The 25,998-nt window shown below is 41.7% G+C and overlaps 3 protein-coding genes across 3 annotated transcripts; 2 read left to right on the plus strand and 1 right to left on the minus strand.

Annotated features, from left to right (window-relative positions):
- The first annotated feature begins 578 nt into the window (after nucleotides 1–578).
- On the plus strand, nucleotides 579–4,279 carry cbx8b (chromobox homolog 8b). The gene is made up of 5 exons (XM_031754209.2): nucleotides 579–805; nucleotides 936–979; nucleotides 1,185–1,250; nucleotides 1,366–1,432; nucleotides 2,713–4,279. The coding sequence occupies exons 1-5, from the start codon at nucleotides 737–739 to the stop codon at nucleotides 3,553–3,555; spliced, it is 1,089 nt and encodes a 362-aa protein (XP_031610069.1). The 5' UTR covers nucleotides 579–736; the 3' UTR covers nucleotides 3,556–4,279.
- Nucleotides 4,280–5,931: 1,652 nt separating this feature from the next.
- On the minus strand, nucleotides 5,932–9,722 carry c6h17orf67 (chromosome 6 C17orf67 homolog). Its single transcript, XM_031754225.2, has 4 exons — nucleotides 9,575–9,722; nucleotides 8,281–8,381; nucleotides 6,865–6,984; nucleotides 5,932–6,144 (listed from the first exon to the last, which is right to left on the minus strand). Exons 1-3 carry the CDS (start codon nucleotides 9,627–9,629, stop codon nucleotides 6,868–6,870), a joined length of 273 nt encoding a protein of 90 aa, XP_031610085.1. The 5' UTR covers nucleotides 9,630–9,722; the 3' UTR covers nucleotides 5,932–6,144; nucleotides 6,865–6,867.
- Nucleotides 9,723–13,594: 3,872 nt separating this feature from the next.
- Nucleotides 13,595–24,795, plus strand: dgke (diacylglycerol kinase, epsilon). The gene is made up of 11 exons (XM_031754184.2): nucleotides 13,595–14,273; nucleotides 14,738–14,897; nucleotides 14,989–15,108; nucleotides 15,211–15,354; nucleotides 15,442–15,599; nucleotides 16,636–16,684; nucleotides 16,806–16,919; nucleotides 17,078–17,149; nucleotides 18,969–19,096; nucleotides 19,206–19,317; nucleotides 21,011–24,795. Exons 1-11 carry the CDS (start codon nucleotides 13,822–13,824, stop codon nucleotides 21,230–21,232), a joined length of 1,731 nt encoding a protein of 576 aa, XP_031610044.1. The 5' UTR covers nucleotides 13,595–13,821; the 3' UTR covers nucleotides 21,233–24,795.
- The last annotated feature ends 1,203 nt before the right edge of the window (nucleotides 24,796–25,998 follow it).

The following is a 25,998-nucleotide window of genomic DNA, read 5'->3' on the forward strand; positions in this document are numbered from 1 at the left end:
TTTAAATGTATCACCCACTCTGCATTTATTTTAAACAACAGAGCGCCGGCGTGTAATATGCGGTAAATCAGACGGCTGGATATAATTACAATATTTTCCCTTTAAGGTGAACGCGCAGAGAATAATTAGATAAAATCACGTGAACGGACCGGACAGATATGTAGCACTTGGCCTGACGCAGGCAGGACGTGGAGGCGATCGTTTGGTGTTTATGGACCAACAAAAAATAACCTCCGCTTCATCAGCTGATGAACGCGCTGCTGTAGCTACCAAACGCAAATGAGGGAAACTACCCACGCGCTGGCGCGCAATTCGGGCGCCCTCGTTATTTCCTACTTTCTCTCTATTTGCCGGATAACGCTGGCGTGTCCGCATAACGAGACCGCTTTGATGCCGCGTGCATTTTTGCGCACATAACTTGCGCGAAATGATTCACTCGCCGCGCGGGGAAAGAAGCCACCATTTCCCCCTCCCCGAAGAATTCGCTGAGGCGCAAGCTCCTCCTCTCCACTTAGCAACCAGAGCACGTAGCAACGGTTCGACCAATGGGTGCTCGCCTAAAGGTTCCACCGACTGCGGTTCCTTAGCAACGCTGTGAAAAAACTGCGCTGACGTCCATTCTGTTCGGGAGTATTATGGTCTGTCGGGAATTCAGAGTGGCTGGGACTGGAGAAAAATATCTGCTCTGCTAGCGTTAGCGTCCACCCAGCTAACGGGAGGTAGCACTGGGGTAAACATGGAGCTTTCTGCCGTCGGGGAGAGGGTGTTCGCTGCCGAGTCTATCATCAAACGCAGAATCAGGAAGGTAGGCGGGAGATGTAACGTGCTCTTTTCTCCCAGAATGCTGAATAAGAGCACCACCACCGCACTCTCATACTACTGTTAACCCTTGCGAGCTAACCAAGTCCTGTCTGTTTGTTTCTGATGGCATGCAGGGTCGCATTGAATACCTCGTGAAATGGAAGGGGTGGTCTCCCAAGTAAGTCCCGCTACACTGAGCCTCATCATGTTTTCAGCCCGCGGCTGCCCTGCCCGCACTGTCTCGGCTGTGGCTGTCGTTAGCACGCCACAGCTAGCGAGACAGCGGGATTAAAACTGAGCACGGTGGAGATTTTTAGCTCGCAGGCTAGCGCCGTGTGTCAGTCTCCGCTCCCTCTGTCTAACTCCGCGTTTTTAATTCGCAGATACAGCACTTGGGAACCGGAGGAAAATATTCTGGACTCCCGCCTGTTCGCCGCTTTTGAGCAGAGGTAAGATGTCTGTGTGGCCTTTCTGGGCAGAGCCAGTGAGTGTTCGGTAACTGTACGCTGTCCTCGGTGCACTTTGCTCCCGTGACACTCAAAATGGGTGTCTGCTTTTTCACAGGGAGCGTGAAAGGGAGCTCTACGGGCCCAAAAAGAGAGGACCAAAACCCAAGACGTTTCTGCTTAAGGTAAAGCTGGCAGCTTGGTTTATTTTTTTATTTTTTATTGCTTGAGTCTAATAAAGCCCGTACAAACCCTTCCTGCGCTCTCTCCACTTTTGTAGATTGTGGCTTCTTAATTTTTTTTCTTTGCATGCATTAGTGAATGAGCAGGTTAAATATGCTAATTATGCATAATTAGGACAGCCTGCCCATGAATGGGAGTGTATTCAGTTTGTTTATTGCCTAATGGGGATGTATTGACATGCTAAAACGGCCTTTGAATACCTTAAAACAAGGGTGTCAAACAAGCGGCCCCTGGGGCCAGAAGCACATCGCAAAAGGTGTCCCATCAGGGAATCCATCAGGGGGTTTTTCAACTGGGGAAATTGAACTGTTAATTTTGTGGTGATGCCAGGCATTAGAATATATATGATAAAATTATTTCTAGGTCCTGACAAATGGGTTGAGCCAGAGAGTTTGGCATGTATCTGGTTATTTCCGCTTCTCTAAATGAAGAGAAAAACCAGTTGTTATGCAGGTGTTTTAATGGACTAGCTTACATAAGGACTGTTTGTGCCCTGTTAAATAAAATGTGTTTAATAAACAGCCAGGCTGTTGTTTCTTCTTCTTCTTCTTCTTTTACACGCTCTGGGTCTGTTGTCTCTTTATTAAATCCACTTTTAAAGTAAAAATGGAAAAGCTGCAGGTGGCATGTAATAAATTAGAATTCAGAAATGTTTAAGTTCTCTAATTTTGTAGATCAATAATAAAATTTCTCACTTGAATTTTAATGTACAAATTTATTTGCCTCTAAAAATGTAGTTGTAAGAACTACAAAGCTACTCTGCTCTAAATGACACAAGGTGTTTTTCTTTGTTTCTTGAACACATTCCATTTATGCATTTGTTGTCCCTGTTGTGTAATTTATAAATATATTTAAAAAATATAAAACAAGTAGTTTTTATACTGAAATTGATATATGTGTCTGAAATAAATTATTTAATTTAAATTTTATTATTAAATGTTACTTTCCCATGAGCCGAGGAAAACATCACGGCCTGATGCTTCATCTATTCAGAGCGGCGAACCGTGAAAATTGCTTAATGAGCGGCAGTTTGTCTTGAACAAAATGCCAGAGTCTCCACTGACAGGGCTCGTTTAAAGGGGATTGGTGGAAGTTGAGTAATAAACATGTTGATGTTTGATAAAAGAATGAATGAATCCCTTTTTAACTGATTCAGTTTGAGGCTCGCTATGAAAAATGGTGTCATTTTCTTAAAATACTAATTTTGAAAATTTTCTGATAGGCTCAGGCAAAGGTGAAGTCCAAGTCCTATGACTTCAGGAGCGAAGCAGTCCGAGGAATGCGCATCACCTACCCGACCCCAGAACCAGTCGCCACCCCCAGGGCCAGAGAGGGCCTGAGAGCTGTCGTGCCCACCATCTTTCCACCGAGTACCGTCAACCGTGGAGAAAGCGTACGCGTCCGACCACCTGAACTGAGCCCCCGTGAGCACCATCAGTCTTTGCTTCATCAAACTAATTCAGAAGAACTCATCCACATACCTAAAAAGAGAGGTCCCAAGCCTAAGCCACGGTTTAATGATGGCTTCTCTGAGCACCATAAGAGGAGAGCAGAGGAGCAGGAGAGCCATGGCCCTCACAAACTGGCTAAGCTCCAGGGGGGCGAAGACATGAGGCTGGTCAAACTGGCCCACAGACATCCAGAGAACCACGGCCACAGCCATAAACATCATTACCACCACCATCACCACCACCATCACCACACACAGCGCTCTGGGGAGAGCTCCTACAAACAGCTGTACTCAGACCGTGGCCTGCATCCTCACAGAACAGACATGGACACTCACAGGATGAAGGATGGCTCCGGCTACCTGGTACCTGCACACTTCAAGCACCACTCCAAAATGAGTCTGAGTCGCCCCGCTGAGCTCCCCCAAATGGAAAAGCCTTATTTTCTGGACAGGCCATCACCAACGCGGCTCGATGATGACTTGGATGAAGTGACGTGGAGGCCGTCTCTCGGCAACGTGGAGAAAGTTCTGGTGACAGACGTGACCGCCAACTTCCTGACGGTCACCATCAAGGAGAGCAGCACTTCTAAAGGCTTCTTCAAGGACAAAAGATGACTGACTGACGCTCTGTTTTCTGACTTTCAGCAGATGTACTCTGAAGTTTATAGGACATGGTGGGATTATCAAGCAAAGCAGATTTTGTATGTAATGTAAAAAGGCAAATAACATAATGTGCATATGTGTATATAATATAAAGCTGGACATCTATTTAATGTATTGACCAAATCAAATGAAGTCCCTTTCACATTGTGCAATGGTTAACATGAGTTGCATGTTTCCTTTGCAGCGAGTGGCTACTTTCTGTACAGAGCTTGTGACTTTTACTATTTTGCATTTATAACTAACAAGAATGTATTTTTTCCACACGTTTCTTCCCACCTGAGCTTTGCAGCGAGGATATTTAATTCAGTCTATGGTCTGAATAATTCTCTTTATTTGAACTGATTTGACTGAAAAGTTTTGCTTGATTTCAAATCCTGGAATGATATTTAAAAATTAACTCAAGCACTTTGAATTTAAAAGTATTAGAAAAAAAACTTTATGTTGTCTTCAAAGACCGAGTTTGCCTCGGAGTTTTCTAAAACCTAAACTAAATTAACAAATTCAACACACACTAAAGTTTTCCCGAAGTTAATATAACATTTTTCCATTAACATAGTTACTATATTTTACATTTTCATAGAAAAACGATCATACAGCTTTGTTGTAACTGACAAAAAAAGAGGTTGTTGTCAAACTGCTTTTTAGACGCTTTTCAATAAATCATTTGAATTTCTCATTTCTTTGTGTTGTTTCTAAACCATCGTCAGCCTTCCGGGTTCCGCTTAGATCCATCAATTAGATCCGACAAACTATTTAACCGCCGGGCTAAGTTTTATATTCCCTACATATAATAATATCTCTCGATTTCAACGCGTTGCTTAATATTTATTTATTTATTGAAATTTCTGCTAAGTTGCGCCAAAAGTTAAAGGCCTCAGGCTCATTACCCAGCCCGGCTCACACAGTCCTGCGGGAGGCCTACATTATTCTCCCTCCAGAGTTACAACAACATAAATTTCTCCCCCCTTTGGTCTATAAATGTCTGTGGAAAAGTCTGTGAATCTGCTTTCATTGTTTAATTTTTATATGCGTCGTGACTCTACATGGGTGCATGCCCGCTTAATTTTATTAAAAAGAAAAAGAAAGCGATTGAAATGACCAAATGCAGCCAGTCATTCCAATAATTATTCCATTTTTATTGAGGTTATATTTAAAAGCAAACACATTTTTAATGTTTTGATTGATGTAATGATATTTTCTGTGTGTGCAGTTGCGCCAGGACAGGCCTCAGACAGCAGCCTCAGAGTGAGGTGAAAAATGAGAAACGGGTAAAATGTTCCGCAGGCAGGTGCACACATTTCACAGCTCTATGCAGCGCGGGTCTGCTTTATTCATCCGCGACACAGGCCCACTCATATGTGGACCGATCGCGGGTTCTACGGCGTTCATACTTTACAGATTTGAGCGCTTCAATAACCGCACGTGTGTGGCGTAAAATCAGGAGCGACGCGGTCAGACGGGAAAACTGGTGGAGTCATTAACAATCGGTTTTGTCAGTTTTTAGAATAAAATAATAATAATAAAACATACAAATGTCGCCTATAAAAAAATATGACAAAAGCAAACCCTCTTTAGCTTCATTAGTAATTTCTGCACGTAGACAGACTGGGGGGCGAATACAACAGGCCTGTATTTGTCCTCCACTTGATGCGGGTGGTGCAGTGGCCGATGTGGGTTCAAACTTCCTGCACGACTGTCTGTGGAGTTTGTGTGCTCTCAAAGCCCGGGGACATGCGCGTTAGGTTAACTGGTCATTCTGAGGTGTCACAGTGGTGACCTGTTCACGGCGTGCGCCTCCCTTCGCCCTGCGTCAGCTGGACAGGTGAACGATGGCGCATCTTCAACGTTTGCTTGTGTTCAATTTTCTGTCAGCTAAAAGTCTGGACTGCCGTCGTGCGCGTGCACGTTTTGTCCCACATTTAGTTTTATGCATCCGGCCAGCCAGTTTATCCAAGTTTGAAATCCGATAATTAACACACAAATATACTTTATCAGAGCAGCAAACTCCTTCGTGTTTGTTTCATGTCCCCTAAAACGAAATAAAATGTTTCTGAGAGCTTTTATAAAGGAAAGCGTGAGGACGGGGGGAAAGGTGTGTGAAAGGGGCGTTCAGACGCACAAACACGGCTAAGGAAAAAACATTCTGGCCTGCCTCCGCTTCAAGGTGTTAAGCAGAGAAAAAAACGCCATCTAATATGCAAATGATTTGAGGCGCTAAAACTTTTATGTCACTGAAACCAGAATCCAGTCGACTGTCTTCAGAAAAAAGGAAACGCGTAAGCTGCAGTCTCGCTCTTATTCAAACAAATAAATACAACTTTATTGGAGCTTATGATTTTTTTTTTATTTTTTTATTTTATTCATTAACAAATTTCAGTCTGTGCAGCTACAGAAATAAAGGAGTAAAGGAGCAAATTACAAAGAATTAACTCTAGAAATAATACAACACATGCATATTTTGGTCATTAGATTGAAAGATAATGAGAAAAGAGACTCCAGCTTCAGTCCACGGTCAGTCAGTCAGTCACAGCAGGCCTTTTACTGCAGAGAGAGAAAAAAAGTTCAGATAAAAAAAAAGTTTGTCAGTGTAGTTAAAAAAAAATTATTCTATATCCCCTTAAATCCATGTGTACTGTGAAGTGAGGCACAAATCAGTCTTAATATTCATATTAACATCTAATATTCAGGTATAGTTTAGATTCAAGCAGGCCACCAAACTTGGTTTACTATCTCTATGACCAAACCACCTGGACATCACTTCACCCTTAACTGAAACTTTATCACAGGGAACTCTGATCCTCTTTCATGTCAAAGTGACACTTTGGCGTTATCACAATTTAACTCTGAACTGGCGAATTAGCCTGATTTCTGAACTCTGAAACACTGATAGTGAGCCAGTTTGACTTTTGAAATGAGTTAAGCAAGAAAACTAATAGTGTTCAAAGAAAAGAGCCCCGGCTGTGAGTTATTTTCTCATAGGTTTCTGAGGTTTCCTGTTGTGCCAAACAGTCTTGATAAAATCGCAAAAAACAGGAAGAGCACTAACACAACAGCAGAGACAAACTTCCAATACAGAAACAAGTCATTCAGTTCAAAAGAGACAAGGCCTTTAGCCATCAGGGAATAAAAGGTGTGTAAAAAGGTGACTGAGATGAAAACTGAGGGTTGTGTTGCTGTGTGGGTGCGCTGTGCCGCAGTCACTCATGAATAGTTTGCAGTTGGGGTTAGAAGTGAAAGTTGAGACTGGGCAACTTTTGCCACCTTTTAAACCGGGTGTCCATAGTTTCTGTCGCAGCGTGGGTAGCAGTGAGGGTTCAGCCAGTGCTCCAAGTTGGTCTCCCGGGCCCTCAGATCCAGAGCCTGCATGTGGAGCAGATGCTCCTGCAGGGAGAAGATTGCGTTAATGAATAAGGTGAACCAAAGGACAGATGAGTGCACACTGAAAGAAACAACGAAAGAAAAATGCTGGAGCTCGTTTTGCAAACTGAAACACAGCACAACATAAAATGACAGAGATGAGTAAACCGAGGGCGATATCACGTGTCCTGTACAGAGCTGGGGGATGTAATAAAAGCAGTGCAGTGCACGTGCTTTCAGAGAGATTACTTTAAGAGGCTCAGGTACTGACAGGAACTGACAAGCTCAGAGTCTCAGCTGTCATTTCTTAACCTGTAAATTAGATTAGGTGACTCAGACCTTTGTGTCCGTGCTCTCTTTGTCCCACAGAGAAAGGGTCAAAGGTTTTTGTTGTTTTTTCTTTTACAGGTACCATATGTGACTAATTAAATAATATGTAATGACACAGTTTATTATAAATGCACACATAGAATATATTCTGAAAAAATGATCCTAGGTAAAATTCCCTTTAATTATACAATAGATGGAATTTAAAAAAAAAATCTAATAATTATGTTAAAAATTATATTGTATGTATTTGTTATTATATTTAATTTTCATTTGTTTTTAATGTATTTTTTACCTTATTTAATTAATTTTTTAAAATATTTTTCTCGTGCCACTTGACCTTTTTTTGACCTTATTTTAATTTTGCGTGTGATTTAACACAGGAAGAGTCTAAATTACACTAAACAAACAAAGACTAATAAAATGAGGTGAAATCAAAAGTATTTGCAATGTACAAAAATTCTAAAATTAATTCATAAAAACACTCACAAAGCTTTAACACTTACCATCTCTTAGCAGACAATACATAATAATAATAAATGTTTTATAAAATATTGTAACACGCTTTAAATGTTCTCTGAAGATCTATGAATGTTTTAAAAATACTGCATTTGCAAAGCTGCTCACCTGAGTCAATGCTGACTGGTCTGGAAACACAAAGTGATATGACTGATTTTATTCTTTTATATCTTCAACTTAAAACTGTTTTAACCCGCATAAATGTGATTAAACACTATAAGTAAAAGCTTTAAAACACACACAATGAATTCATTATATGGACGAGTGACAATTTCCCACAAAAAACAAAATTTAAATTACTTTAAACATCTCTGTCATGCTTGCAGCACTTACACTCTGTTTGGTTTTTATCCTGCTGACAAACAGGACAGCACAAACTGTTGCAACAGAACTGAATAGGTTCAATACTCTTGGTTAAATCTGTGCTTTTTTTTCAATATACTAATTGTGCTCTTTGCTCTGAGTGGACCTTACCCTCATTGGCTCATCGGGGTAGCCAGCCTTCATTGGCCGGTCCTGCCTCTTGGTACGGAGCAGCTGCTTAGCTACGCTCTCCTTGATTATGGGGTTTGCATCTGAAGGGGAAAAAAATGAAAAGATAAGAGTTTGGAAACAAATGTTTACTTACGTTGACTTCTTTTGGTGCTGAAAAAGAAGGTTTAGCAGGTTAGGATAAGACTGTTTTGCTCTTGCCTTGTAGACGTGAGTCAGTGTTTGTGTTTTGGCAGCTTCCTCTGTTTTGACTTATTCTTAGACTCAGGAACTAAAACTGCCTGCTTTGAATTTAACCTCTGCCTGAGATATTTTGTTTGTGACATCTGTTTTCTTGGCAGTTAAGTTTTGGTTAATAAGAATAGCATTCCTCTCACTGAAAGCTGTACTAGGCCCATAAATAAACCTCTCACACTATTTGCTGTCGCTGGCCTGATCTATTTAACCAGTGTCTATGTGTGGCTGTTTATTCCCCTGTGGCACACACGCACATGCACGCACGCACACACACACACACACACACACACACACACACACACACACACACACACACACACACACACACACACACACACACACACACACACACACACACACACACACACACACACACACACACACACCAGTTTGTGCAGAGTGAGGGCTCTCTGTCTCCCTCTCTCTAAGCCCAGGCCTGCATTAGGAAGCAGGGTATTTGGTGGAAGGTAACAAAGTGCCCATTCAGCCCCCTTACTCCCCAGGGAGTCGAGCCCATGCAGCACATGACCCCAGCAGGCTTTCTGTTCCTCTGCTGCCACAGGGAGCTGCTGTGAAACTCTGTCAACACAAGGCCTGAGTTGCTGGTGCTGCCTGGAGCCTCACAGCAACGTGGCAAAAATACTCACGGTGTACGTCCACCTAGCTCATTAAGACAGACTGTGGATTGCCACAAAAATAAACCACCCTGATGACATGTAAGTCTTCTGGCTTAAATCAGGCCAAAAGTCAGTTGCTATAAAATACAACAGTGGTTCAAAACGATTGGGCTAAAAATACAAATAAAGATCTTCTGTAAATCTATCTAAATATTTCTACAACAACAAAAGGAAGGTGCAGCAAACTACCCTTAAAATAACCTATTCTTACCACAATGGCATGCATTACTCTTCAACGTCTAAGAATATAACTACACCAGCTCCCTCACAATTGCAAAAAACAAGACGCAGAGCACCTGAAAAGGTGTTCTGATGTGACAGGTCGCTGTCCTGCTTGGGTCAATTCCCTGAGAATTTCCTACCTGTGTAAATGGTCAGCAGGACCGCGCAAAGCAAAAACACCACCAGCTTCTTCATCTTTTTCTTTTCCGCCCTTTTCCTGCCTGAGCCCTCTCAGCTCTGAGGTCTTGACCAGAGTCCAGAGGAGGTGAAAAGAGGAGATTCTCCTCCTCCTGCGCTTCCTCCTTGACTCTGGCCACAACACACTGCCTCAGACTACCAAGGTTCCAAATAAACCGTAAATATTAGTGACACATTAGCACATATATAGTTTATCGATTAATGCTTTAAACGTGAACAGTTCCTGTGAATAACTAACTAATGGCATCTAAGGGAACATTTTCTGCTCATTTACAGCTGCTTATTTTTATTCTTGTACCCTAACAGTGTAGCTGTGCATGACTGAGTGTTAAAAATTATCCATATTATCTTATGCTGAGCTTTTTGTGGACCCCATCAGTTCCTCCTCTTTCTGAAACAAGCTGCTTTAGATCCCCCCCCCCCCACTTAAGACAAACTTGTTATGATCAGTTGATCCATGTAAACAGAAGATTTGCACAGCAGCTGGGCGGAGCTTCTGTTCAGTGACATCATATAGAGCAAAAAGTAGAAAAAGCTGTCTGAAACCACGCATTCAGAGCAGTCTTAAACCATCAAACACCTACAGAGAGTAAGGCAAGTCAGCTGAGTGGGAAAAACAAAATCCAGGCAAGCCAGACAAGACAGTAATCGTGTTACTAGGAGTAAGGTGAACGGCAACTGCAAGATATTATATCGCAGATCTACATTCGGTCAGTCAGCTTTTTCTATAAAGGCCTGCCATCTGTGGAACACACTTCCAACCGATATCAAACTGATTACAGACATTAGATCCTTTACATTGAAGGTTAAAGTGTGGTTAAAGGGAAACCAAAGTTGTAGTCATTTTATCTGATGATTTTAATTTTATTTTAAATTATTGTTTATTAATTGTAATTGTATTTATGATGTAATTTGGTTTTTTAAAATGTATGTTTTATTGTAATATGTATTTATTTAGACTGTAAGCCCAACAAGGGACAATTGTTGAAAATTAGCAGTAGCTATAAACCTATGTGCGGTACATCAGTCTCATGTCTTGCACTTGAACTATGTTAAACTGCACTGTCCCTTTTAAATAAATAAATTCAAATAAACAAAATCAAAACAATCCTACCAGTGGCTGGACAAAGCTGGACTGAAAGACAGCACAAAGGCACTAATCATGGCAGCACAGGAACAAGCTCTGAGCACAAGGTCCATAGAGGTTGGGGTCTACCTCACAGATACAGATACAGACAAACTGGTGATGGCTAACCAACCGGACATAGTAGTGGTGGACAAGCAGAGGAAGATGACCATAGTAGTAGATGTAGCTATACCGAATGACAACAACATCAAGAAGAAGGAACATGAGAAGCTGGAGAAGTACCAAGGGTAGAGAGAGAGCTGGAGAAGATGTGGAGAGTGAAGGCAACAGTGGTCCCAGTGGTAATCAGAGTGCTCGGTGCAGTGACCCCCAAGCTGGGCTAGTGGCTCCAGCAGTTCCCAGGAACAACATCCGAGATCTCTGTCCAGAAGAGCGTAGTCCTAGGAACAGCAAAGATATAAAAACAAGGAAAAGCAGAATAAGTCTATTTCAATGTATTAAACGTAGGTCTCTATAATAAGGTTGCAGGTGTAAGTCTGTCCACTAGATGGTGCTGCAAGCATAGACATATGCTTAGTTATAGTCCTGTTTTTAGATGCTCTTATATTTTTATGTCATACCAGCTGTACACCCCATTCACAATGTAATATTTACATTTATCCGTCTGTTAACTACATTTTATTTCTTCCCCTTTCTTTCTGCCTTTTTCTGCGTTTATTTACATTATTAAATAAAAGCGGTTAACGAATTTAAAAGGATATTCCACACAACGTACACTGAAACGTCACTTTGCTTGACTTGTGAATAGAGTCTGTACCATTTGGTCTGTACTGTGTGGCGCAGCAGGGGTGTTAGAGGAAATAACCACGATGACCGGACATGCGAAAGACGGCATCATGGGAAGTGTAGGATCCGCTGTTTCTACCGTCTAACCCATTTAGAGACCAGCCGGGATGTTCTGGCTTTTTCTTGTTTTTCCATTTTGCATTTCAGATTTTTATTTTTCAAAACGCCAGTGATATGAATGAATAGTCACTAATTAAAGTGAAGTAGCAGTCTATCAGCAGGATTGTTATTCATTATCCTTTGTCACACACATTCGGACAGTGTTCCATGTTTTGAAGTTACCTGCAGCTTAACCTTTCACGATGTCTGCGCCAAATAAAAAATCTGATTCACAGCAAAGTTAACAGAGTTTTTTTGTTTGTTTTTTTTTAATTCGATTTAAAAAACTGCCACAAAGAAAAGGAAGTGCAATTAAAGCAAAGATGGGAAATCTCTAGAAACTGATGGAGCCGATTGAAGGTGATTCTCGCAAAGTTATGGGATTTCCTATTTTCTTTTCTTTTTTTGTTAAATCAGTTATTTGAGTTTCACGAGTGCGCCCGTAGCATACAAACAGATGGATCCTAACGAAACTCAATAAATCAGCAGCTAAAATACAGATATGAACAATGTTTAACGTTATTTTGAGACAAAAATAAATCGATTCTGTCCCCCAAAACCAACTTTAGCGTTAGTTTCAAATATCTCTGAGCATCACGGGTGAAGTGTCCCACACACTCTCTCCCCTGCATACATTTAGTTTGCTGAAGTCTGGTCATCCTAATTTAACCCTTATTGTTTATTTAGCTGCTGTACAGGAGTGCCTCCGGTGACGTTCGATGGAATACGTCATCGTGCGTCATTGTTACCATTTCCTCGCGACTCCCTTTACACGTTTAACTTAATGCACGTGTCCTAATAACCACGTGGACTTATTACGGCCTCATAATGTCCCTGCTCTGATTAATTCCCGGGACCCAGAGAGCTTTCTGTTCTCTAGACGCGATTATCTAACACGCTCTGCGCTCGCAAGGCGCATGCGTGCTGTGAACCAGCTGCTAGCAAGCCTGGGCAGCTGAATCAAAGATGAAATTTAAATTGTGAGATGTTGACTTTCAGTTACTTCCGTGTTCGCTCACATTCTAACGGAAACGGAAAAGTAGTCTCACCTCTCAGCGACCTCAGTTCCTGTTACAGTACTGTTAACCTTATAATGCCAAACACAGCTGACTGAGAGCATGAGGATGGTCAGTGGTGAAATTAAATAAATCCAATGCACCTGCTAGTTAGATGGCATGTATGTGTATGTATATAGATGTAAGCGTGTATGTGGAAATATGTGTGTGTATGCATGTACGGATGCAAATATGTATATATACATATACGTATGTGCGTGTATGTTTGCAGGTGTATGTATAACTTGTACATATCTTTCTTGTGTAAATGTAAATTTGTCATTGTGTAAATACTTACGCTATTGTGTACTTCACACACATGGAGAGATGCCAAACTGCCTTTCACTGTTCTTGTAACAGTGACAATTAAAAAAAGCTATTCTATTCTCTTCTGCTTCCGATTCAGGGTCACGGGGATCCTGGAGCGATCGTAGGGTGAGCGGACAGGTTATCAGCCTCGCAGGGCAAACACAGAGAGACAGACCACTAACACTCACCTTCACACCTACGACCAATTTTAGAACCACCAGTGAACCTAACCCCACTAACTGCATGTCTTTGGACTGTGGGGGGAAGCCGGAGAGAACCCACACAGACACGGGGAGAACTCCACACAGAGATGCTGGATTCAAACCCAGCACCTTCTTGCAACAGTGCTGACCACGAAAACCATCCTGCTTCCTTATATATGATATGTACTTCTATAATATATAACTTTAATATTTTACAAGTATTGTAGGCCTACATTGTGCTTCGTGTCATCTATTATAAGCGTTTAGTTTGCTGTATTGTTGTTACTGAAATTACCCAGCAGTATGTAAGTCATGACGTTTTTTCCTCCGTGGGTTGATCATCTTGTCTTGTGAAAACTCTCTGCTGATGTTCTATCAGGAGGTGACTCGTGGTTTTAACGTCATATCTCTGTCCTCTTGTTTACAGCTCCCTATACGTGAAAATATATTTTAGCTGGATTCAGAACGAGCTTCCGGCTGGTGTTTGTGATCATGAGCGTCGCGTGGAGCTGTGGAGCGTGTCCGGTCTCCTTTAGGTGCCGTTTATCTGCCTTCTACTGATTTCCGCTCCGTCTCACGGTCCCGCAGCGATGTGCGGAGAGGGTGAAGAGGCGCAGGACGACTGCGGCTCCCGGGAGGAGTGGACGCTGCTGTTCTGGACATCCGTGGCCGTCGTGGTCCCGGTCATCATCACGCTGTGGTGCAGCGCACAACGCTCCAAGAGGAAAACTCACATGAAGGATTTCTTTCGCAAGAGCAAGCACGGCTGGCACTACACCGACCTGTTCAACAAGCCCACCTACTGCTGCGTGTGCTCCCAGCACATCCTGCAAGGCGCTTTCTGCGACTGCTGCGGCGTGTGCGCCGACGAGCAGTGCCTGCGCAGGGCCGACCGCAGCCTGCCCTGCAAGGAGATCATGGCCCCCTCCAGCCCCGAAGGAGCCATGGAGCATCGCTGGGTTCGCGGAAATGTACCTCTGGCCAGTTACTGTGCCGTATGCAAGCAGCAGTGTGGGACCCAGCCGAAGCTCTGCGACTTCAGGTAGCGTAGGTGGACGAGGACCGCTAAAGGGATGCAACAGATGTGCAGCCGTGTTTCTGCGGTCAAAAGCCTCTTTTTACACCACGAGTTAAAAAATAATAGATCAAGTTTCCTGAGTTAGAGCTGGATGATAAAAGCCCTCACTCTTTACTGTGGTTATTTAGTCTTTTTTATATTTGTAGATTGGTTTTTAATCACATCGATACATTCTTCTTTAGAATTTTAAATCTGGGTTTTCTCACGACTCAACATGACTTTAGGGTTTAGTGTAATAAAGGAACCGCCTCTAATGGGTTCCTGCTGCTGTTCAACATAAGAAATTTCAATCTTAAAAGATCCCACCTTAGTATGACACTCATACCCCGCTTTGTGAGCAGTTCAGGGTCTTCCCTTCATTGGCAGCATTTCTTTTTATGTGCTTCCTCACCTTTCTTATAGTTTCGCTTCCCATGCTCCTCCTTCAGGTGTGTGTGGTGCCAGACCACAGTGCACGATGACTGCATGGAGAGCTTGACGGATGGAGACGTGTGCGACTTGGGCGAGTTCCACAGCCTCATCATCCCCCCTCACTACCTCTACCGTGTCAACAAGCTGCGCCGCAGGCACCCCGACGAGTACAGCAAGGTGTTGAAGTCAGGACTGGCCTTGTCGTGGTGCTCCTATGTCAGGTACTCCAGAGATTTTTAAAAAATGTTTTTCTGCTTGTATCTTGTAGCTCGGCTCTTCCTGTGGCAGCGGCTGGACTCCAGTGTTGGTCTTGGCTAACACGCGTAGTGGGAACAACATGGGGGAGGTGCTGCTGGGGGAGTTTCGCACCCTCCTCAACCCGGTGCAGGTCAGTTTGCGGCTTCTCCATCTTTTGTCTCAGTGAGAACAAACTTTGTCATTGCTCTTTTTCAGATCCTGGAACTAATCTTGTTTTCTGCTCCACCTCCAGGTGTTTGACTTATCTCAGCTGACTCCTTCCAAAGCCCTCCAGCTGTGCACCCTCCTTCCCCCTGGCAGTGTCCAGGTGCTGGTGTGTGGAGGTGACGGCACAGTGGGATGGGTGCTCGATGCCATTGATGCTATGAAGCTAAAGGTGAGATGCCTCTGCGCTCAAGAAAAGAGAGAGTTCTTTCTTTTACACATCACTTCTTCTCTTTGAAACTTTTCTTTCTTTTGTCAGGGCCAGGACCAGTTCATCCCCAGGGTGACCATCCTGCCTCTGGGGACGGGAAATGACCTCTCTAACACTTTAGGCTGGGGAGCTGGCTATGCTGGAGAGATCCCAGTGGAGCAGGTTCTCCGTAACATTCTTGATGCTGAAGTGGTGAAAATGGACAGGTGAGCGGTGTTGATACTGATGACAGGTACTTCTCAGGGTCAGTCTGAAATTCCTGAACAGACTAATCATTTTCACTAGTCTTTATAAAACTGTTGTCCCTTAGGTATATAGGGAATTAAAACACCCCCATCCAGAAGGGTCTCCCGCGTCTTCGGGGCTATATCACAAAAGCAGTCAGATGTGTCTTCTAGTTGACAGCTAGTGTTTAGATTTTCTTTCTATATTAGGAAATTAATTGGTGAGTCACTTTGACCATTGTCGATCCCCAACATCATGATCATCCACTAGCTACCCCTAAGATGTACCCTACTTTGTTGTCATTTCTGAGTTGAATAGGATCCATAATCATGAACTCATCAGGAAAGTATTTACTGAGGTCATAGATCAATGGGTACAGCGTTTGTTATTCTCATAGACTTCTCTTTACCGAGCAGGCTAAATTGTGCCAGAAAACTTTATCTCGGTTTCTGGCACAATTTAGCCTCCTTCCAAAGGTGCTTGGGTGAGAGGGTAAAGTACGAAAAGGTCAGAACTCCAGCAACACTTGCTGAATATGAAAAAACTTTATTGGATAACATGTTTAAGCTTGGGGCCTTCCATAGGGTCATCATCAGGTGGCTGTAGCTCATGTTCAGTCAGTGGTGTGGGCGCATAGTCATTTACACTGCAAATCAGATGTGGTCAAATGCGTCTCACTTGACCTCGAGAAGTGGTTTGAGTGGCTGGGTCACATTGTGTCCTCATGGTTGTTTACACTGGATTTAATGCTTTGCACTTGTGATCTGATGTCACAAGCTGCACTTCCGAAAGCATGTGAATTACAAATGAAAAGGACATTTACATTTTATCATTTACGCTTAACAAATTAAAGCTATGTAGAGGCTCATGTAATGTTATTACAGTCAGCGTGAGTACCGAGATGTGAGGAAATATAAATAGTCCAAATAGAAATAAAACTTGGATTCCTGAAATCCAAAGTTTTGACCCGTTTGTGTTTGTTTTCATTCCACTAACCACCTTCATGATTATTTTCAGATGGAAAGTCCAGGTGGCATCAAAAGGCGTCTACTTTCGCAAACCAAAGGTGAGTTTTTTCTCTCTGTGCTGATCGATGAACAGCTTCAGTGTCTTTTGTGACATGTTGACGGCTGACCCGCGGAAGCACTCAGCTGTATTATAAAGCAGACGCTGGATTTCCTCCTCAGGTTCTGTCCATGAACAACTACTTCTCTGTGGGGCCCGACGCTCTGATGGCGCTCAGTTTCCATGCACACCGTGAGAAAACGCCCTCCTTCTTCTCCAGCCGCATCATCAACAAGGTCCGTAATTTGAATAAACAAAGCAGGTTCAGGGTTTAAATATGAATGCAAAAGCCTCGTAATCCTGTAACTGTCTTTGTTATTTTTGTTGTTTTTTTTGTAGAGACATAAAGAAGCAGTTTCTTTTTGTACTAATGAATACTTTCCTCTTCCCATAGGCTGTCTACTTCTTGTATGGCACCAGAGATTGTTTAGTGCAGGAATGTAAAGATCTGGATAAGAGGATCGAGGTACGGTTGACTTGTGCACGTGATGAAGCATTGTGCAAATTTTGTTTTAAGCTCATAGAGAGAATCAGAGTCACTCTAAGTCACTTCCATATCAAGCTTTCTCTATAAATGTGAATTTGTTGTCCTGTGACTTCAGCAGGCATCGCGGGGCCAGAGAAACCAGTGTCTCATCAGTTATTTATTATATTGTGCAGCAAATCTCTTGAAAGGTCCAGACACAGAAAATGTATTACCCACAGAAACTGCAGTCCAAAGAAAATAAGACTATCTTTTAAACTTTTCAGTGCTCTTTTTGACTGTAAACAGCTTATGTACCATAAGGCGCACCAGATTATAAGGTACATTAAGCGAAACAAAACAGCATCCTACCATGCGATTGCATTTGTCTCTAACCATCAGGAACCCTCACGTTAACTTTTGTCGAGTGGAAAAAAATTAGCGTTTATCCTCCAGCTTCACTGTGTTTATGCTATGCTAACATAGCTGTGTAGCTAGCGATCACGTAGCACATCATTATATTCCAGCTAGTCCAACTTCATTAACCCTAGATCTCAATCAGAACATGCTATATCATGTTTAGGTGGAAGCTAGCGAGCTAACTTCCTGCTAACTTCTAACTCCGTTAAATTGAATAAATTCAGTTTTCATGGATGCCTGGATGTTAAACTTAATTGTTACACCTGGTAAAGCAGCAACGCTGATCATTTTATTAAAGATGAAAGAATTTAGACAGTTTTTAACTCCCAGCAATGCCGCAGTGTTCATTTGACTTTCGGACCTGAAGGACGGAGTTTTGGACCCAGATGACTCTGCCAGGCTCCTGACTACGGTAGCCGTAATGCTCCGACAATACATCAAGCGGTGTGGCTAGCTTACTAAAGTCGTACTAAAACATTTTTGACAGATTTGTGAGCGCCGTGTACCACATAAAATCGGTTCGAAGTCAGTAAGCACAACTAGAATTCATACATAAGGTGCACTGTCAATTTATGAGAAAATTAAAGGATTTTAAGTGCACCTTACAGTGCGGAAAATACGGTATATAAGCCTACTGCTGCCCAGTGATTGCCAAGTCGGTCCAAAAGCTTCTGATGAGACATGAAAAGAAAGTACACAGTTCCAAAATACAAACGTGAATTTACTTTAGAAATGATTATCTTCACACAGGATTTGAACCCTTCTGTCACAGCTGAGAGTCCTCTGCTCACTTGTGATTGGTCAGAGTCTCCTGTCACAGAGCCCAAAGACGCTGTGCAGGAATCCAGTTCTTTATCAGATCCGTGTGCTGAATGGGGGTTTAGATTTTTTTGGTGCTGTTATGTAGCCAAGCTTTAATGAAAAATCACACTTTTCTTGATTACACTTTAACAGAAATACAAAGGTTAAAAAAAACAACCTGACAGCTTTTCAATTATAGGTTTCAACATTTAGGAATCAAGAAGTGTTAATTACTCAGCTTTGCAGGTGCTGAAGATGTTTATTTTAACTTTAGTAAGAGCCTTGTTTCCAGTGCTGCCAGTATTAATGCTAAGCTAATTAATTTATTTATTTAATGTGTAAAAACAAATTAGATATTTTATAGTCTGCACTGTCTTATTTTTCTTACCCGGTTGATGTTTTCTATGTTTTGATCAACATTTTCAGACATATTTGCCCATTTTGAGGTTATTTTACTGACAAATGTCTCGATCAGTGTGTATCGTAGTTACAGCTGTGTAATATAAGACATTTTAAGAGAGATCCTTATTGAAAAAATGTTTTTATAACAGATAAAAATACGCAAAACATTCATGTGTGTTTGCATGTGTTCCTGCCACAGCTGGAATTGGATGGGGAAAGGGTGGAGCTTCCCAGTTTGGAGGGCATCATAGTCTGTAACATCGGCTACTGGGGTGGAGGCTGCAGGCTGTGGGAGGGTATGGGAGATGAACCGTGCCCCCCTACCCGGTAGGTCATTTAAGAGCATATTGGTCAGGAAAATAAAAAAACTGTCCATCTGGCACCGACTGCTTCAGGTTATTATGGAAAGTAAACACGTTATTTCCTGTCTCTGCAGGCTGGATGATGGCCTGTTGGAGGTGGTGGGTGTGTTTGGCTCCTTCCACTGTGCGCAGATCCAGGTCAAGCTGGCCAACCCTGTACGGCTGGGACAGGCTCACACTGTCAGAGTAAGGCTTCCTGTTTACCTCATTTACTGGCCACGCAGAATGACAGTAATTACTTTTCACTGCCATTCGCCTCAATCCAATCTAATTGTAACTAATCTGATTAGGCTTTTGTTACTGAGCTCCTGCATGTGTTCATTTACCCTCGATTGCTTTCACCTTCATTCATTCTCCTTTTACATTGTGACATAAAGAGCGTTCATTAAAAAAATTCACTGTTAATTAAGGCCATCACACACCAAGCATGTAGTGAAAAAGCGATGCGTTTTTGCAGAATAGATATCCTGATGCATGATTTTGAACATATTTCAGGATATCAGCGAGTGAGTTGAGAATAATTTTATTTTGTGCGTTTTTTGTAACACAGGAAATATTCACACAGATTTTAAACGCCTGCTGTGTAAAGCCATAAGATTACAGCAGCCACTTTCAAACATCATTTTGTAAAAACTATAAATGCACACACCTGCGTGTGGATTTGTCTTTGCTGCCAGAGCGTACCCACAACAACAAACTCATTTTACTGGTATTTGAATACCTCACATATTTAAATACATAAATATTGTAACTGTGGTGATATTTTGTACGCAGGCAAAAAAAGTCCAATGTCCAAAACTTGAAAGTTATCCAGTTTGGCAAGCAACAAACAAAGATCCATTTCCTGTTGTTTCCTGCTGCTTCTCCACCTCTGGTAAAAAAGAATAGGCCCACCCCAGTGCATGCTGGTCCTATACCAGTCCCTTTACTTACAGAAAATGGCCTTACAGTTCTTACTGGCTGACTTACAAAGATTCAAAACAAAAAAATAAGCAATTAACCTAAAAATAAACCATGTAAATAACCCAAAGATTAAAGCAGCCACTTTCAAACATCATTTTGTAAAAACTGTAAAGGCGCACCTGCGTGTGTATTTGACTTCGCTGCCAGAGCGTACCCACAACAACAAGCTCATTTTACTGGTATTTGAATACCTCAAATATTTAACTAAATACATACTAAAAGCATTGCTGCTAACTGAGGGTGTAGGTAATGGAGGAACAGAGTTATAGATGAGAAGAAACATAATCTAAGGCAGTGCCATTTGTTTTTCTCGTTTTGTTTGCTCTGGCTTCAATCAGAAGAATTAGAAATGAAGCTTAAATATCTGCTATTAATTCCCGAATCCAGTGTTTGCCAAAGCTTGCTCTGAAGCCCCCTGGTGGGCTCTGAAGGTACTTTAGGATGGCACTTACACATACCTTACAAAAAAAATAAAAATAAGAGAATACATATAAAATCTTTCATATAAAAAACAAATACTGATTAAAAAACAGGCTGTTAATGGCAGGGAAAGCTTTAAACTGGAGTGTTGACAATCTGATCTGAAATAAATATGAAATAAAGTTGTTAAAGGAAAAAAACCCACAACAAAAAAAACAGAACATAGATAAAAGTGACTGATTTTAGTCTCACGTTGAGCTGTGTGTCTTTGTGCACATCTACAGAGCCAATAGTAGAAAAAAAACTGAAACAGTGTTTACTTTTATGTACATAGATTTAAGAATTTGGTCATATTTAATATGAGCACCCACTGTTGTACCAGTATGTGTAATAGATCGCTATTTAGACTGTGAATGATTGGCCTAAGCTAACCTCAAGGCTAATATGTGTGATTTAGCTAACATTTTTTCATTGCGCGCTGCTCTTCCTTCTCCAGCTGGTTCTGAAGAGCTCCACCATGCCCATGCAGGTGGATGGAGAGCCGTGGGCGCAGGGCCCCTGCACCATCACCATCACCCATAAGACCCAGGCCCTGATGCTGTACCACAGCGCAGAGCAGACGGACGATGATGACGATGAAACCAGCGCCTCTGAGACGGAGAGCCCAACTCCTCACGACTCACCCAGGGCGCCGGGGCCGGCGTCTGCTCGAGCGTGACCCGCCACAAACATCGTGTGACGTGAAGCTCTTGTTATCCTCGTTACTTATTTCTGCCGAGTTTGCATTATTCCCTCCTTTGCATTAGTCTTCCTCCTCTGAGGTCTTTGTAGTCACATCGTGATGATTAGAACAGACGTTTTAATTTAGAATCTTTTCAGAGAGCTCACAGACGGGGAAAGATCAGTTTGTTACTGAGCTGGCGTGAATTGTTTCTTCGGTGTTTTATCTACACACTCCCCTTCTAACTCAGAGCTCAAGCAGTGTCTCCCCCGAGAGATTGCTCTTTAATTGCACTGATCCTCCGTGCCATAGATAACCTATAGACAACAATACTGTATTTATTACTCTGTATTTACGATTGAATTCTCCGTGCTGCCCTGCAGGTATCAGTGAGCCATTCTAACAGGTTGCCCAGGTTTAATCGACCCCTAAAAGCCATGTTTAAATCAACAGCAGGTGATGACGTTGTGTTTGTTGAGAGAACAGCAGGTTGCGCTGTCTGGTTGATGCTTTATTTCCCACAAATTTTGTATTCCACAAAAAGCACAAAAAGTGAAAGACTTGCTTTGAGGCTCGGTGTGCCGGCAGGCCCCAGTGGCTCATGTGTCAAATGTGTTATCATCTTTGAGGATCCTCATCGTCACACTGCTGGCAGGTTTTTAGTCACACAGGCTTTGAAATGTGTGGTCTCGATGGGGCATGGACTCTGATAAAACCGCAGCGTGTTGTCAATCAGCAGACATCAGTGTTTACGTTAGAGTGCACTGCCGTTTGCCAAACTGTTAAATTACACTAAGTTAAAGTGTATAAACTATGTTTAACACTCCTGTATGAGCTACAGGAAACAGCCAGAGTTGCTGAGGCTTGTTTGGAAAGTACTGCCAAGTAGACGTAGTTAGTGGGTCCATTTTGCCTTCATTTTGAACCATTGTTTTTCCTCTGTTTCGCTCCTGTTTACATATTTTGTGTTGCACTTTTTTGGCGTTTACACTGATAAGTACCTTACACTGCCCAGGATGTTGACCTTTGATGTTACTGCCGTCGTAATAACTGCTGTTGAGATTATGCTCCCAAAAGTCACCACAAGGTGGCCCACAGTATTTCTGTAGACAGGACAATAGAGTGGTCTTCATATATATTAGGATCATCACATGCATGTACGTGTCCGTGTAAAGTTCAGGTGAAATACTAATTCCTGTTTATTCTGTACTCAGCAGAATTTGTGCAGGAGGACTTTTGTGTTTCTGTGTTTTGCCGTTTGAGGTGGTCCGCTGCTCGGAGCCACATCAGGAAAGTCTGTAGCGTGTTAGTTTGTGCTTTGTTTTGAACCTGGAGCTGCCCTGCTGCTCCGAAGGCTGAACAGGGATACGAGTCTTGCCGCGCGATGCCTACTGCTTTCGAAATATGCACCTCCCTGGCAGTTAACCAAACCGCATGGTTTCATCACCCTCTATTTGTTTGGCGAACGTTGTCGCTCAAGGACACCTGCTTGAACTTTTACCTTGTCATCCATGCTTACCAGAGCTGTCTGTGTTGCACTGAATTCTGTTTAAATGTGACAGGGTTTTAAAGCCACTAGGTCCTTAGCCACGCCAGCATCATGCTTCTAGTATATTTATAGAGAAAACACCCTGATTTCTGTAGGAGTCACTACAGTTTTGTAGAGAAAGCCATCTCCAAAGAATGAATCCTAATGTTTGGTTTATTTAGAGCACTTCAGATCATGATGTGATACTCAAAACAGAAAAACTAAATTTCTGTCTCAGGCTCAGCTACAGTTTTAGCATGATGCTAATTCTATATATGCTTTGGTATATAGAGAATTAGCGTAATTAACATGGCAGGAACAACATGCCAACATCCTTGCTTGGAGCTGAATACAGCTGCAGTGGGTGTCATGGCTGCATCACATACACATATTTTCAAATAAAATTTAATAATATGAAACTTGAATTAGACTGCTGATTCCACCAGCTTTTATGCACCTGTAGCTGAATCTTACCAAACGTATAAAATATGGACGTTGGTTCTGTCATGTCACCTAAATTTTTGCATTTTGACTTTTTGGTTATTTTGAGCCAGAAGTCACCATATTTGTATGACAGAATGGCACATTTTTAGCTTGATTACCAAGTTATGTGTGTAAAGACTGTTACATTTAATCATTAATTATTATTATTATCATTCTTTTGCTCTCTTCCACAGCAGTTATTTTACCTGTCTTTCCCCCCGTACACCTAGCTGGTCGCTGCAGGTTTCTTCCTGTTAAAAGGGAGTTTTTCCTTCCCACTGTTGTCAAGTGCTTGCTCATAGGGGGTCGACTCAGTTTTCTCTGTACACTGTAGGGTCTTTACTGTTGAATATATAGTGCTTTGCTTTGAAGCGACCGCTATCTAGATTTGGTTCTACATAAATAAAACTGAATTAAATTATTAATTAAATATGAGTGCAATATGCAAAGAACAGCCCTTATTATGACATGCTTTTTTTTTTTTTTTAAAATTTACAGTTATTTGTTTACAAATTTAAAACATATAATTAAGTTATAAAAAGTTAAGCACAACCTTCTTGGATGGACTGTAGCAGCAAGCCAAGTTATATGTAAGATAACTGCAGTGAAAAGATTACATGCTCAGTGTAACTACATTTTCCATCGCATTAATCCGATTATCTGAGGTGGTGGTCTGGAGGTCTGTGTTGACATCCACCTGTTGCAGCTCTAACAAAGCAAACTATAAGCCTTAATAAAATTCACCCGCTGCACAGCTGTTATGAAACCCTCCACGGAGGCAATACCGTTTTTTCTATCAAGCTGTGAACGTGTTTACTTCTGCGGTAAAGCTGGACACTCGAACACGGCACTCTCGTTTGAATAGAGCCTCAAGTGGTCATTCAAGGACCTGCAGCTTTTGGCACTTGGTCGCATGTATCCGTAATAACAATCACTCCCTGTGATGCTAGCGTGGCTAATGAACTTGTTTGGGAGGTATGACTGTGACATTAATGGTTGTTTTGAATTCTGCCAAGTCATAGCTTATAGTTTATTATTTATGAAGACACAGAACAGTATTTATTTAGAGTCTAAGGCAAATTGAGTGAAGCTGTGCAGCTGTCCCTCACTGGGATTAGATTACTAGAGCTCTGCTTTTGCATTTGAAATTCAGTTGATACATTTCACTGTGTTGTGTGTACAAAAATGCTGTTCATATTACTTCGTTATTGCATATTTGAATATACCTAATTCTTTTTGACATCGGTAAAATTATAATAATTATAAAGACTGAGAGACATCTGCAGAAAACACAAAAATCACATACATTTTTATTACAAGATGACTCCAGTAGAAAAACTTAAATGTCCTCTGCTAAACACAGAAACGCCATCTGGGGGGAAAAAGCTTTTATCAAACAATCATGTCAAACAAAGTTGTTTACAAAAAGAATAGTAGCGAGGGTTCGATGGGTTACTACAGGTGAGAGAAACTCATTTTGATTGAAATGAATGTAATGAAGCGATCTTTTGAATTTGATGACATTCCCATAAATATTTTCATATATAAACCAACTGTGTTTGTGTCTTTATTCACTTTTATATTAAAACACCTGAAAAACAGCTGCTATGATCTCTGGTCAAAGATTACAACAGCAGCTACACACACACAACAAACATGACACATCATGATGTTTGAATTCATTAATCATTCACCAGTTTTGCAAACACTGATAAAGAGACAGTTTGAAGCAGCAGCTACAACACTTACACTGTGTTTTGTGCTGACCTTTATTAACGTAATATTCAAATTGGATTCCTTTTAATCATCAAATCATTATTTAAAAGGAAACATATTGGGTGTAATTTTTAAGGTTCTGATCTAAAGGGAGAGGATCCCAAACTCTTTTTAAGAAAAAAAACTGATGGGCTCCACCAAGGCCGAGTACAAGATCAAGTGTTAATCACACATCATCCAAGATTAAAAAAAAGCTGTAATAATAATACGACGACGATGACGATGATGATTGCACAGCACTTTTAAAGACAGAGTTAAAGTCTGTTCTAAAGTTTAGGAGCTACATTCTCAAAAGTCTGATCACCGCTGGACTTAAAAGAGCGGTGTGGAACAGTTCAAACACCCTGACCCGACAATCGGAAGCTAACTACTCCAATAAGGTCTCAGCAGGTTAATGTTGCACAGTTGGAAATATACAGACTGAGTGACATTATTGATGTGTGAATTAAAAGATGAAGTACTAGCGAGTTATTGATATTAATAGAAAAACTATTAGTTCTGGATAATGTTGATTTAGAGCCGACCAAAAGAAGCTCTGATTTGTTGCTGTTGAGTTTAAGTTAGATGAGAACCATGTTCAGCTAAGCAGAGGGTGAGGGAGGATGGGGGAAGAGCAGAATCAGGTTTAGTGGACAGATAAAGCTGGGCATCATCAGCATGACACTGAATACTATATTTATGAAAAATGTGTACAAGCAGAAGAAGGTAGATAACTAGAAAGCGAAAATTTCAGAAGAAATTTTAAGTGTGCCTATGCCGCTGCTATTCAGTGTAGTTTGCCATTCATACAGCTACAGAGAGCAAAACTCAGAAGAGCAGCCATTCTCCACCATGAACTATGGTAAAAACAAACACCGCTCACGCTTCACAGATAACTTACAGTTTTGTGTAAAGATGAAGTTACTTCGTACAGCGCCGATTTGCAGACGCTGTGCACACAGGTTCATGAGCAGAAGTCCCATTGTACCACGGCAGA

The sequence above is a fragment of the Oreochromis aureus genome, linkage group 6, assembly GCF_013358895.1.
Source record: "Oreochromis aureus strain Israel breed Guangdong linkage group 6, ZZ_aureus, whole genome shotgun sequence".
NCBI lineage: Eukaryota > Metazoa > Chordata > Actinopteri > Cichliformes > Cichlidae > Oreochromis > Oreochromis aureus.